Here is a 13,215-nt window from a genome sequence, read left to right as displayed (position 1 = left end):
TGAGCAGAGCAGACAAGTCAGATGCCAAATCAGTTTAAACACACAAACCAAAAACAGAAGAAAAGGGATAAAAGAGCAAGCAGCAGGTGTTTGTTCCCAGGGCTTAGACACAGTTAGGAGACCACAGAATGATTTCATATGAGCTTTCATATGAGCTGAGGAGAGGTGAGGAGAGCTTAGAGAAAAAGAGAAGACAGACAGTTAGCAGAGTTAGATGCAGTTTGACAAGAGAAGGGAAGGCTTGATTATCAGAACAGGAAAGAGGGGAGAGGGTTCGGGTGCCTATGAAATAAACGTCAAATCCCGCAGTCACCAAGTGGACCAAAAAAGGAAAAACAGGGGGGAGAATAAGTTCTTGCTTATAAGGACAACACAAAATTACAGTAAAGAAATGTTCATAGGAAAAGTATTTTATAAAACTAGACCTACAACAGGAGCCCAGATGTAGGACATCAACTGCTCCACACAGCTCAGTGATTACAATGAAAATGATGTCTACACACGCTGGTTAGGAGGTAACACATACAGGCAACAGGCTATCTGAATGCGAACAAATATTATACAATTAAATGAACCTTTGGGAAACTACAGCTTACATAAAGGAAGCCTTGTTTTTCCTGGAGTTCTAAGACTACAAAGTTCATGAAAACCAAACTGTGTGTTCAGTCTGTGTGTGTCTCACACAAAAGCAAAGTAAACTAAATTATCAAGATTAACAGATTCAAGTGTCAAACATGAGTTTTTTTTATACACATCTTTAATGACAAGCACAAGAAAACAAATCTGGAAATAGAAAAACTGACCCACAGCGAGCAACAGAAAAAACAGGAACAGATGAATGGAGGTGGTGTGTAGGAGCGGTGGAGTTTTAATTGTAGACTTTCCATTTTACTGGTGTTACTGGTGTCAGTATTACTAACCTCTTCATTGAGGTTGCTAACCAGCAGGACCCCACTGGAGCCTGTCTGCCCAGCGAGGGCCACCCTCCCCGCTGCAGCAGCAGCAGCTGCCGCCGCACTCAGAGGGTTCAGGGCTCCTGACGGGAAGCAGACAGACAATCACGGAGTGGAAAATCATTTTCTTACAGCAGTTGAAACGATAACGATGTTGATGATGGTGACAATACATCATGGCAAGAACACAGTACAACCCTCTCAGTGGATACAAGTATCAAAATTGGCACTTAGCATCAAACCCTGCATGTCTGACCACACAAAACTGTTTCTTTGTACCATACACAAAGACGTTTTCTACTGTTTGATACACTGGATGCACTTTATCATTTTTTTTTTTTTCAAAAATGATCACAATAACTGTAACAACCGCAGTAATGCAGCCCAGACACACTGGGTTGTTTCTCTTCCTCCTGGGTATCTATCACATGTGAGGTGAATGGTGTTACCCTCTTAAAATAATCTCAAAATAAGAATGTGGACATGTAGTTGTAGGAATAGTAGTTTTTGTTTCACCCAACCAACTCTTACCAGTGGCGTTTAGAAGCTGTGATTTCACACCAATAACCAGGGACACAGTTCAGCTTTGGAGCAATCAAACTGAGGGCAGAACACAGACTGTTGTTCTACATTAGACCCTGACACAAGACAGAGGTTATATTGAATAGATGGAACAACTTACTTATATAGCGTTACAAACATTACCTACGGTGGTTAACGTTCTAGTTTTAGTTTCCTTTACGGTAATTCAACACACACTCACAACTTGACCCATGACACCTTAATGACTCCCATGATGACAGGGTGGGTCAACAACTCTCAGGATTACCTCCTAGGTGAAAAAACCAGTACGCCATTTATTCTCTTTTGCTTATCCTCATCATGACCGCAGAGGAGGAGGAGTCTATCCCAGTTACCATAGGGCGAAAGGAAGGGTACACCTTACACAGGTCACCAGTCTGTCGCACAGCTAACACAGAGAACCAAACAACCATTCACACTGTGGGCAATTTAGAATTGGACTGGTAATCTGGCACAACGGGCCAATGGACCGGCCTGAAGAGCTGTTGCACCAGCTGTACGAACACTGACAGCAGCCCATTCTTTCATTTTCATAACTGACACTGTACTACCCAATCAAATCTCTTAATGCGATCAGCCCCTCCCCTACCTTCATTGTGACCTCACACAGCTGGTACAAGACGTTTATTATGGAAAAATTGAGGTGGAGCTGAAATGGTGAGCGAAAACAATAAAAAGAAACTAAGAATGGATTCAGCAAAATGTGTCAAATTAACTGACATGTTAGCTGTCAGGGCTGCCGCACCATGAACAGTACCGTAATTGTCGGGCTATAAGCCGCTACTTTTTGCACAAGCTTTGAACCCTGCGGCTTTTAGTCAGGTGCGGCTTTTCTATGGATCGTCCATGATTTTTGTCATATCGTAAGACCATTTGTTTTGTTTGTTCCGCTGTTGTACGGCACTACGTTGCCTGGCGGAAGGGCATGTGATCAGACACACAGTATCGGGGTTCAAGAGTGGTATGTTGGTCACGTGTCCATCCGCCAGGCAACATAGTGCCGTACAAGTAGCGCGAAAAACAAACTTCAAAGTAGCGCTACGCGTTCAGCGGGAGGCGTGGATGACGAGCGGCGATAAACTTGCGAAAAGCAAGTTATGCTCAACTCCACCGGTGGAATCTGACAGCGTGGAAAAGTGTGAAAACATCCACGATCACCAACGGATTTCGAAGGGCTGGACTGCTGCATGATGGAGAGGAGGACACCGCCACGGCCCTTCAGAGGGTGTTCGACTCTGACGCTGACAACGAGGATTTCTTTGGTTTTGAAAGTGACAACGAAGGAAAGAAGCGGAGAGTGGATGACGAAGCCATCCTGAGCCTGTTCGTGTCCGACACTGGAGAAGAGGACTTTGGTGGTTTTAGCAGGAAGAAGAGAAAGATGGTGGTGAATGACCGACTTTTCTTCTTGTTAAAGCCGTGTCGCTGCACCTGAGCCTAAAAGATAGGCCGAATCTATTTTTCTGGTGTGCTGTAGGTTACTGTTATGTACTACATTTGTTACTCGTTTATGAAGCACAGTACATGTTTCGTACTTGTAATTACCGCTACTTGTACATATACCTAAAAAGTTGTGCAAATATGTACCCGTAACTTGTTTTTCAAAATATTAATAAAAGGGGCGTGTCTCCAAACAGCCATCTCTTTCCTGACAATTCCCTTTGTGCATATTCTCTTACATATGATAAGTCAACATTAAAACACCTGCGGCTTTTAGTCAGGTGCAGCTAATGTATGTACAAAACAGGATTTTCCCCTGATTTTAGCTTGTGCGGCTAATATTCAGGTGCGCTTTGTAGTCCGGGAAATACGGTAATACCAGCAAAAACTAGTAACCAGGCCTCAGAGTCACAGGAGGCTGCTGCTGCTAGCTCCAGCTGTAGAGAAGTGAGGAAGAGACAATATGTAGATGGTATGATAAGCTATGTACATTAGACTATACGGCAAGATTTAAGAAAGGGCACTAACTCACGTACACACGAAGAAACTTCATCAATTGGTTTAAGGCTAAATAAGGGAACCGAGTCAGTCAGTGGTACCAAGTCTCATGTTGTGGTGGTGACGGTCCAAGAAATGTGACTGGTACGAAACCAAGCTTTTACCTACTGCAGAAACTGTCAGAAGCTGACACCGTGTGGATGCAAACCTGAATCTGTGGTCTTACCTGCACAGAAATGTGCATGTGCAATATTTGAGACCAGACACATTTCTGCAATTATACAGATTTGGGGGTTTAAATTAACCCTTTAAGACCTACCATAGAACCAAGTCTGCCAGAGCTTATATTATATTTTTACATGCTGTAGTGCCATTTTTGGGAGCATTTCAAGTTGATATACATCAATACAACCATTACAGCCTAAATGTTAATAATATGTCTGCATTAAGTGCATAGTAACTACATAAATTGCAAAAAAGTGCAATAAACTACAAAAAATTTGAAAATCGTTTTTGTTTTTTAACATATATTTCTAGTTAGAGAAATTTAAGAGGCTTATCCCTCAAAACTGTAAATACAAAAAAGTTGCACAAAATAGTTTCCCACCACAGGAAATTTATTTTGAGTGTCTTCATAGTTTTATTTTTGAAATACACCAATTTTTATATACTGCAGGAAAAACGAATATAAATATTATAGTGCAAATTTGCAAAAAAAAGCAGCATGTGCATCAAAATAAACTATTTCCAGCAGTGCAATATGAGTCCTAAGCCTCCCAGAAACGACACAGAAAGTCATAAAGTCAAAGATAACTTTTAAAAACACCAGTATAGGCTCATAAGGCCCTGATGGTAAAAAAACTACATTTCCGCAAAATGACGTCACTTCCGGTTTCGGGCAGGTCATGGCGGACATGCGATAGTTCGCGCTTACGTCTATTCTAACGTAAGAAGTGTTATGAACAGCTGATCGGATCGGCAAAGCCTGTTTCTGGAATATTATGTTTTTGTTGCTGCAAGCGCTTTTTATGCAGTTTTTGCAAAGCTATATGTGGAAGGTAACTGACCTAGGACAAGCTGATGGCATAAGATGTAAGTACAACTCCTCCGGTTTCATATGCAAAAAAGATTATTGCGCTAGCTTACGTGGTTGCAGTGCTACCGGGATTTAAAAGTAGTTGTGCAAAACGGAGCGTGTCCGCTCTGACCGGCTTTAAAGGGTTTAACAGAGGAGCTTTTTATTTTGTGTATTAGATACACCCTTGCTCTGCTCAACCTCCACAGAGAAAATGACAAAGTCAGTATGAGAAGAGGGACACCTCAGTGTCAACCATGTTCATTTAATTTTGTGAAACACACTGGGACTAATTCCAGAGTATGACTGGGAAGTGAGTGAGCAATTTAAAAATGTAAGTGGCTAATAGGATTTTTCAAATTAATGGTTCCAGAGAGACAAATATTTCTGGTGCTTGAATCCACTTTTGAAAGGATGTAGAGTTATCTGCAGCAGGAACAACTGGCACTTTAAGATCCTTCCTAATATCTTTTCTTCTTGCCACTGTATTCAAAAAACCTGAATCCTACTGACCAGCAAAGGAAAAACAAACAAAGAAACAGCTTACTTTTAAAGAGGTGATCTTATGATCAATTGCGATCAAGTGCATCCAAGTGTATTACAGTACCTAGCTGCTACTTAACCACTTAATTCCTATGGAAGCAGTAAGGGTGTGCTTAGTTTTTGACAGGCCTGCTTCTACGTATATTTTATGTTAAATAAATGTCATGTACTGTCGTTCATCAGTCTATAAAGCATTGAATAAGAGCCGGTCCTTTTACCACTTATCTAGACTGTATTTAGCTCATTAGCCTGCTGCTAAGGACCAGATTATGCTAATTATGTGTAAAAGAGAAAGTTGTTTTTTTAGTTGTTAGTTTAATTAGTTCATGTGGTTATCAATCTGAACTTAGTTTATCTGATAAAAGGAGGGGAAAAAGTAATATTTACAAATGTAAGTTTGATGAAAACATCTCCTTTGAAGATGCACGTGTGAATTCCCGTCACACCAACCTAATTTAGAATGCAGAGTGAGAACAAACAACGTCAAGTTCAAAAGAGGAAAGATAAAAGTGGGATCTACCTGGGATCTTACCGAGGAGAGAACTGGAGTCTTTGCTGAAAGCAACGGCAACTGTGGGGTCAAAACTGGGCTGGCCATCACCAGCTGGCAGCTCAGGTCGGGTGTAGTCGCGACTCTTATCATTGTTGTACTTCACATTCAGGTTGACCAGCTTGGAGAAGTCAATACGGAGTGTGCAACAGGAATTGTAGATGTTCTGGCCATCCAGTGCCTAGGAAGAGGAAAATGACATCTGTGCTCAAGAACTGAAAAGGTCGTTACACCATTTGTTATTATTGATGGTAGCAGCACGACGCCGCTTCGCTGAGTCTGGCACATTGACCATTTAATTATTAGCCATACTTTATGATTAACGTAGCTGCTACTGGACTGTGGTTAGATAAAAGATGAACAGCAGACTGAATACTGAGCCATGACAGAACAGATTATAAATCCATGATCATGCTGGCTGTGGGGGAACTGTAGATTTAATTCAATTCAATTTTATTTATATATTCACAACAACAGTCGCCTCAAGGCGCTTTATATTGTACAGTAGACCCTACAATAATACATACAGAGAAAAACCCAACAATCATATGACCCCCTATGAGCAGCACTTTGGTGACAGTGGGAAGGAAAAACTCCCTTTGAACAGGAAGAAAGCTCCAGCAGAACCAGGCTCAGGGAGGGGCGGGGCCATCTGCTGTGACCGGTTGGGGTGAGAGAAGGAAGATAAAGATGGATAAAGACATGCTGTGGAATAGGGACATTAAGATAAGATGGGGCCTGATTATTAGATGAACTCTGCAGAGTCCAGAGCATGGATAACTAATCCAGGCAGGGCAGCCTGAGCTTTCAGGCCTGAGGACCAGAGGTGACGGCGTGAAAAACTGCAGACTGAGGGAAGCTGAAAGCAGATGTGGACAACACAGTAAAAAGTAACTTTTCTACTTTTACAGTAACTTACAATCTTTTTGACAGTAAGCGCTCACGTTTTTATATGATAAAATAAAAAAATCTGAAACTTAAACACTTATTTTGTTAAATATAACTTATAAATGGGAAAATTGGATGAAAATTAACAGGAAGTTTTTCAAGATAAGACTTCATCACCATTACTTATATTGTTGCAGGATTGGGGGGGGGGGGGTGTCAAAAATGATAGAGTATTTTCCTAAGACTCATATAGAGTTTGAAAATCGAGTACTGGGACAATCCTATTAGACATGCAAGAAAACATGACCATACCAGTTTGGCCTGCTGTGCACTGACAGGATCGCTGAACTGCAGAAGAGCCTGGAACTGATTGTTCTTGGTGAACGTGATTATCTTCATGACTGTGCCAAACTTGGAGAAAATCTGTCAAGACAAAGAAACTGGAGGTTTCTTGTTCAGCCACAAGCAGCAAATACTCTTTGTTAACTGCTGCCTACCTGTTGCAGTACGTCCAGCGTTACAGGGTAGAACATGTTATCAATAATGATGCGCAGCACAGGACTGGAAACTGCAGCCAGGACCTCCTGTACCTCGGACCCTGGTGACTGGGCTGCTGACACTGCTTGCAGCACAGCCTGGGTCCGCTACACCCAAACACAAGCACACCACACAGCTATTAATGTAGATGGCAAATTCCAGATATTTCCAAGCATTTAATGCAGCCAAATAACAGCATGTATTTGCAATCAAGCAGTGATGAGGCACACAAGCTGAAAGCATGTTTTAAAAACATGTTTTCTGGACATGAAGCTGTGCAACAACTAACATATCAGTCTGTTAGTTTCCACTAACCTGATTAGCAGCATCAGTTTTGAGTTCTTTGTGATTGGAGTACTGAATAAACACTTGGATGTTACGGATAAGGGGAGTTACTTTGGAGTAGTAGTTAACCATAGTGACAGCTGCCTCCTCTGTCCCCATCTCCAAGAACGCCTGAACGTTAGAAGAGAAGGCAAAAGAAGAAAGAAAGAAAAAGCTGAATTTGTTGACTCACTCTTACTTGGTTATTTTAATAATGAAATTCAACATGTTGCAGTTCGACTGCGTCTGGAACAATTGTCAGATGCATTTACATGCTGTTGTCTAAGAATGGCTTGTCCTGTGTGAATTTATCTGTGCTTTCAAATTGAGCCCAACAACTGTTTTGGATGAAATTATACAAATGCTAAACAGCCTGATTCACTTACCTGATTCTTTCCCTTCAGTGTGAGAATATTGGTTACTTTGCCAAAGGGGAGGCCGAGGGCAATGACCTCAGACTCTGAGGCCTCGTTTGGCAGCTTCCTAATGTGGATCACACGAGACGGCAGGGCCTCCTCCACCCTTAGCTTCTTACTATCACTGCCATTGGGAGCCCCATCTAAGATTTCAGGAGAAATGCTGATTAACTGAAAGGTGCACTACAATGACACACTGGGATCTTAAAGGTAAAGCTCGTGATTTTCTGCTACTGTCAACAAATGTCTAGAATTAGAAACAATGAGGCAAACTTAAAAAAAACAAAAAACAAACAGAACATTTCCTGCATCAGCAAGTATGCTAGGATCCACACGGCACTGTGACGATTACAATGCGCTAAGTTTTTGTGATCACATGGATTTAATTGTGGAGACAAAACTGCAATGCAGTGAGTGAAAAGGATTATCCGACGAGTTGTTCAAGAACCAAGGAGGAAGTGTGGAGAGCGACAGGAATCAGCAGGTACAACTGTTTCAAAGGAAACCCAACTGAAAATCTATGGAAGCTAAAGCTCAGAGTTCCTAGAAGGGGCCAACAGATCCTTCAGTTTAAGACTGTCCGTGTGGATGACTGCGCCAAAATTACTCATGTAACTAGTTTCTCCATACAGGAGCCATCTTGAGTATTAAATAGCATTAAATACATTTCAGTAAGCCTGTTCAATAATTTTTCCCAGTTCAAATGTTCCAAGACAGGACTGGAGCTGTACCAGAGACTGAAAGTGTGGCTGCGTACAGCGAGGAAAAGAATAGTTGAGCTTGTGTCCAGATAGATCCTTGTGAAACAAGGAAACTCCATCAGAGTATTGAAAGCTGGCATACCGGGAAGTTCAACTGCACAAGGAAGCTAGCAGATATGCTTAGGCCGTGTCACAAACTCAACAGGGGCGGTGTGGGAAGTGGAAGAACATCAGAAAAACCTTCATGCATGGAATGATAACATTTAAACAGAGAGGAGGGATATCCTCCATGTCTGTTCCAGCCACTGGCTATGGTGTGTAGGTGCCCTCCTACTAAGGAGCGTGATGTTACCCACCAAACAGCTCTCTCCACCTAAACTCATGCAGCCTATTTCACCTTAGGTCTGCTGCATCGACTGGCTGCATGCAAATTCCATCAATCCCTTCAGAGTTCATGGGCGGTTGGAACGAACTCACCACTGTTACTGCTCATGCCAGAGTTGGAATTGTTGTACATACTCAGCTCATCCGATCCTCTCTGTGGAAGGGGAAAAAAAACAGCATCAGGCACTGCTGAGAAAAAGACTTGTACTTTCCTGACAGGCCCTTGAAGACAAAACATCACACTAATGGTTTCGCTCCTCTGCCTGTGTCAGTTTAAATTGCTAAAAGTAAGATGTAAAGATGTGTCATCTCACCCTGAGCTATACAAGGTCCTTGAAGGCCTGCTGGCACTGCCAGGCACCCTCTGCTCTTAAACCCTGACTGATGGGATGGTAACCAACATGGCTAGGGACCCATCTCACACACAACTTTCTAATAGTTTCATATCCCACCTGCTTGTGGAGGTGTCGCCGAATTTGAACTGTTTGTTCTTCTGTCACTTGCAGGCTCAGCTACAGAAACATAGTACAGATAAATTCAAAGGGGAAAAGTAGCCCGAATAAGGCCAAAATGGTGAGCACACAAGTGTCACAGCCAACAGGGTAGGAGTAATGGGTCTTCTAACAGCTGGAAGCCCTCTGGTCTTTGCCTCAAACACTGAAATACTGATGAGATAAACCCATTTCCCAGGAGCACACTATCAGAACAATCTGGCAGTTCAGCCTTTACACACCTTAATGTACCTGGCACTCAACAAATAAGATTAGCTGCCCGGAGCAGCTATACGCATTCACGAGCAAACAAGTGTGAAATGTGGAGTAACTTTTCCACATGCATATTTACTGGAGCAATATAAGGAATATAAGGTTTCAGGTTTACCCATTCTTATCCTCAGTCTGAATAAACACACTGACACAATAACTGAGAGGCACATGTCAGATTAAAACACGGATGTTTTCAAGTGGAACTTGTTTAATAGTCGAAGCACATAAATCCATCTGTTAACCGATAACAAATAAGTCACACACATATAGGGCTGCCACAACCGATTATTTTGATAGTCGACTAGTCACCGATTATTTTTGCGATTAGTCGACTAATCAGATCATCATCCATTGGACGTAAAACGTACAGCTTATTGCATCAGCAGCATCTGCTCTTATATAACTATCATTAGCTTACAGCTTTAAGTGTTTCAGGTCTGTGCTAACTAAAAATAAAGACAAGATGATCGTTTATTAAATTTTAATGACATTTGCAGATTGTTTCGGTTTAATAAACTCCTTGCTATCTAAAATATAACAGGACACCGGAGTAAATTCTCGAGCATCTCACACTTCTGATAATCAGCTGTCTGCTTGACGTTTATTCAGCTGTGTAAAAACTATAACTTTAATCTCAGCCAAACCGATTTACTCAGGAACAAATAAAATACTAAAAAAAGCCAAACAATAACATTTTTAAGTTATCTAAGTGACTTATATATCATGTTTAACCTGAGTAGCGAAAGACGGCGGTGGGTTTGAAAACGATTTGCCGGGAGTCCGGTGTTCTAACCGGCTCTAGTGAGCCTTGCCCCCGGCTAGCTATCGAGCTAGTGGGTAACAGACGTCTCCGAAAACGTCGGAGCGCTTTTGAAAATATGTGGTGTCTTGATAAACTGAGCAGATATTTGAGGTTTACACAGCTACATTCTCACCTAAAAATATGCTACAAGTTTATTTTGTGACCCAGAAAGAATAATAAGCTGGTGCTTCTGGGACACAGCTTCTTCTTCTTCTTCTTCTTCTTCGGGGTTTAACGGCAGCTGGCATCCTTGTACATGCAGTGCTGCCATCTTCTGTTTCAGTCCGTTATTACACTCTTAAATCCTACTACTTATTCCTGCGTCTTTTGAGATCTTACAAAGCTTCAAACAACGCGTCGACTATTAAATTAGTCGTCGACGATTTTGATAGTCGACGTAATCTGACTAGTCGACTAATCGTGGCAGCCCTACACACATATTTTGCTTTCTTGCAACACATTAGAGCTTCAGATATGATTATTCAGAATTTAAATAGAAAAGAAGATTAACACTTATTCATGTTTATGAATGGACTCCATCATTCCCTGAATTAAACATCATCTACAGGTTGTGGATGATTAGTGGTTAGTTCAATACTGCAGGATAAAAGTTCTATTCCTAAGAAAATGTAATATTAAGCTCAAACAGCATGCTCTTAGAAAACAGTATACATGCAACAGTCATTACTAATGCAGCTTCTTCCTTGCCATAAGGGGTCACCACAGCAAGTAGCGTCACCTATTTGATTTGGCAGTTTAACACCAGATGCCCTGCCTGAGTTTGAACCAACAACCTTTCACTTGTCAAGCAAACTTATTAACCACTACACCTTGGAGCTACGCTAATGCAGCACACACACAGACAAAAACAAACAAAAGACCACCTGCTTTATTTTTGGTGGTCTCCAAGTTTTATATACCCCCATCTAGGGATTGGAACCGAGAGCTGGCTCTTGTAGAGAACAGGAGTCTCTGTTTCTACCTGTTAATTACTCCCAGGAGGATTAAGTAAAGTACTGCATTACTTGTTTTCAATTCAGTTTATTTATACAGCACCAAATCACAACAACAGTCGCCTCAAAGTTTATATTGTAAGATAGACCCTACAGTAATACACACAGAGAGAAACCCAACAATCATATGACCCCCTATGAGCAAGCGCTTTGGTGACAGCGGGAAGGGAAAAGTGTTCTGTATGTTTAAGTATGTACATATGTAAAGAAACTCACCTTCACACCAACTGCAACATCACTGATGCTGAAAGAAATAATTTTGTGTTCACAATTAAGGGATTTAAAACAGCAGAACAACATAAAACAGAAACATACAAAACAGCATTAGATATGAGTACTATATCAGCGTATTCTCATGACACTCAAGTCCAAACACATAGAACCAGAGCTGCTTCTTAACTCCACACTGTGCACTGACTGAATACATGGACCCTTTATTAATGTTATTACAGCCGCTTATACATGCAGTCTATTTCCTTTTTTGTGCTGATATGTAAATGGCTTTGCCAAACGTGTATTCTACGCCTACATGACCTACTGCCTTTCTATCCACCCGCCTCCCCATGAGCTCACTTATGATTCATAACATCTTTAATTAACGTTCAAGTTATTCTCGCTTCGACCCCAATGAACAGATACTATAAATGACACACGGTAGTACACTTGTAATACTAGTAACTCAACGTGATACGTCAAGTTTAAGTTTGATATCAACAGGAGGTATAGCTTAACTGTTTCTATGCTTTAACCGTAAAACTCCACAAAATAGGATGTTTTTAACCGGAAGTTAGGAATACTGATTTAAAGGGCACATTTCACTCTCTTTACCTTTTACATACACTGGTTATTTAAACGCAGTCAGGTGCTACACAAAGGAGCAGTGGTAGTGTAGCATGTAGTTAGCATAACGGTTTGCTAAACTTTATTAGCCGAGCCGGTAGCAAGCTACTGTCAAGTACAACTTAGGAAAAAAAGAAGCATTTTTCCCTGAAAGCGTCGCTTTGTATGAGAGGCTTTTAAATAACAACTAGAACAGTTCATAAGAAAAACAGCGACTCGGAGCTAAGTTAGAAAAGCATGCTAACATTAAGCCGTTCCTAAATAGCAAAGAAAAATGCGGCGCTATGGAAACCCGCTAACACAACATTCCCATTTCCCCCATAGCTCTCTCATAAAATGACGTTTTCACATAGTTACACCTCTGCTGCCGTAATATGTGTGAAATGCCGTGTAGTTAGCTTCACTGATTTAATATTACCCGTCCATTTCTGTAATAATCTCGGCGCCTCCGTGTTTGCTCCTGTTTTTCTCCCGTTTATGCCGACACTGCACACAAGCTACCATGCAAGTGAAATCAAAATGGAGGCGCTGTGGCCCGAGTTGGTGACGCAAACACCCGAGAAGTGCCGAAACTGTGAACGCGCCGCTTCGCTGCAGAGGTCCTCAATACTGACTCGCTCCGTTCACTCCGATGGACCGTTTTTAGTTAGCAACATACGTTCTAATGACATATTATTATTATTATTATTATTATTATTACGTTGGCAAACACAGGGGTTTGGGATTAACTTTTAAAAGGCAGGATATTATTCGCACTTCTAAATTACCTTGTGGATTATATTACTGGATTATCCAGAGATGTTAGATCTGGAAGACACATAATATCAACCACAAATAACTGATGAATTATAAACTGCTTGTTCATGCAACATTATGACATTTAAAAAGGCTGCAAAATTGGACGT

The 13,215-nt window shown here is 41.3% G+C and overlaps 1 protein-coding gene across 3 annotated transcripts in view; it reads right to left on the bottom strand.

Annotated features, from left to right (window-relative positions):
* The window catches only part of LOC146379842 (polypyrimidine tract-binding protein 2-like), a 34,306-nt gene extending 21,461 nt beyond the window's left edge, over nucleotides 1-12,845 (bottom strand). Inside the window, exons 1-9 of one of the 3 annotated variants that reach the window (XM_084938711.1) lie at nucleotides 12,729-12,845; nucleotides 11,687-11,714; nucleotides 8,985-9,045; nucleotides 7,777-7,949; nucleotides 7,382-7,522; nucleotides 7,027-7,173; nucleotides 6,842-6,952; nucleotides 5,612-5,822; nucleotides 921-1,036 (exon numbers count right to left, since the gene is read on the bottom strand). In XM_084938711.1, coding sequence (XP_084794837.1) covers nucleotides 921-1,036; nucleotides 5,612-5,822; nucleotides 6,842-6,952; nucleotides 7,027-7,173; nucleotides 7,382-7,522; nucleotides 7,777-7,949; nucleotides 8,985-9,045; nucleotides 11,687-11,714; nucleotides 12,729-12,814 — 1,074 coding nt within the window. In that variant the 5' untranslated portion in view covers nucleotides 12,815-12,845. The remainder of the gene's footprint in view (nucleotides 1-920; nucleotides 1,037-5,611; nucleotides 5,823-6,841; nucleotides 6,953-7,026; nucleotides 7,174-7,381; nucleotides 7,523-7,776; nucleotides 7,950-8,984; nucleotides 9,046-11,686; nucleotides 11,715-12,728) is intronic. The other 2 variants (XM_084938712.1, XM_084938713.1) reach the window with 2 other exon arrangements.
* Between the last annotated feature and the right edge of the window lie 370 nt (nucleotides 12,846-13,215).

Source organism: Perissodus microlepis, chromosome 9 (genome assembly GCF_051167445.1).
Source record: "Perissodus microlepis isolate ML-2025 ecotype Zambia chromosome 9, ASM5116744v1, whole genome shotgun sequence".
Taxonomy (NCBI): domain Eukaryota; kingdom Metazoa; phylum Chordata; class Actinopteri; order Cichliformes; family Cichlidae; genus Perissodus; species Perissodus microlepis.
This window is presented reverse-complemented; position numbering and strand designations above follow the sequence as displayed.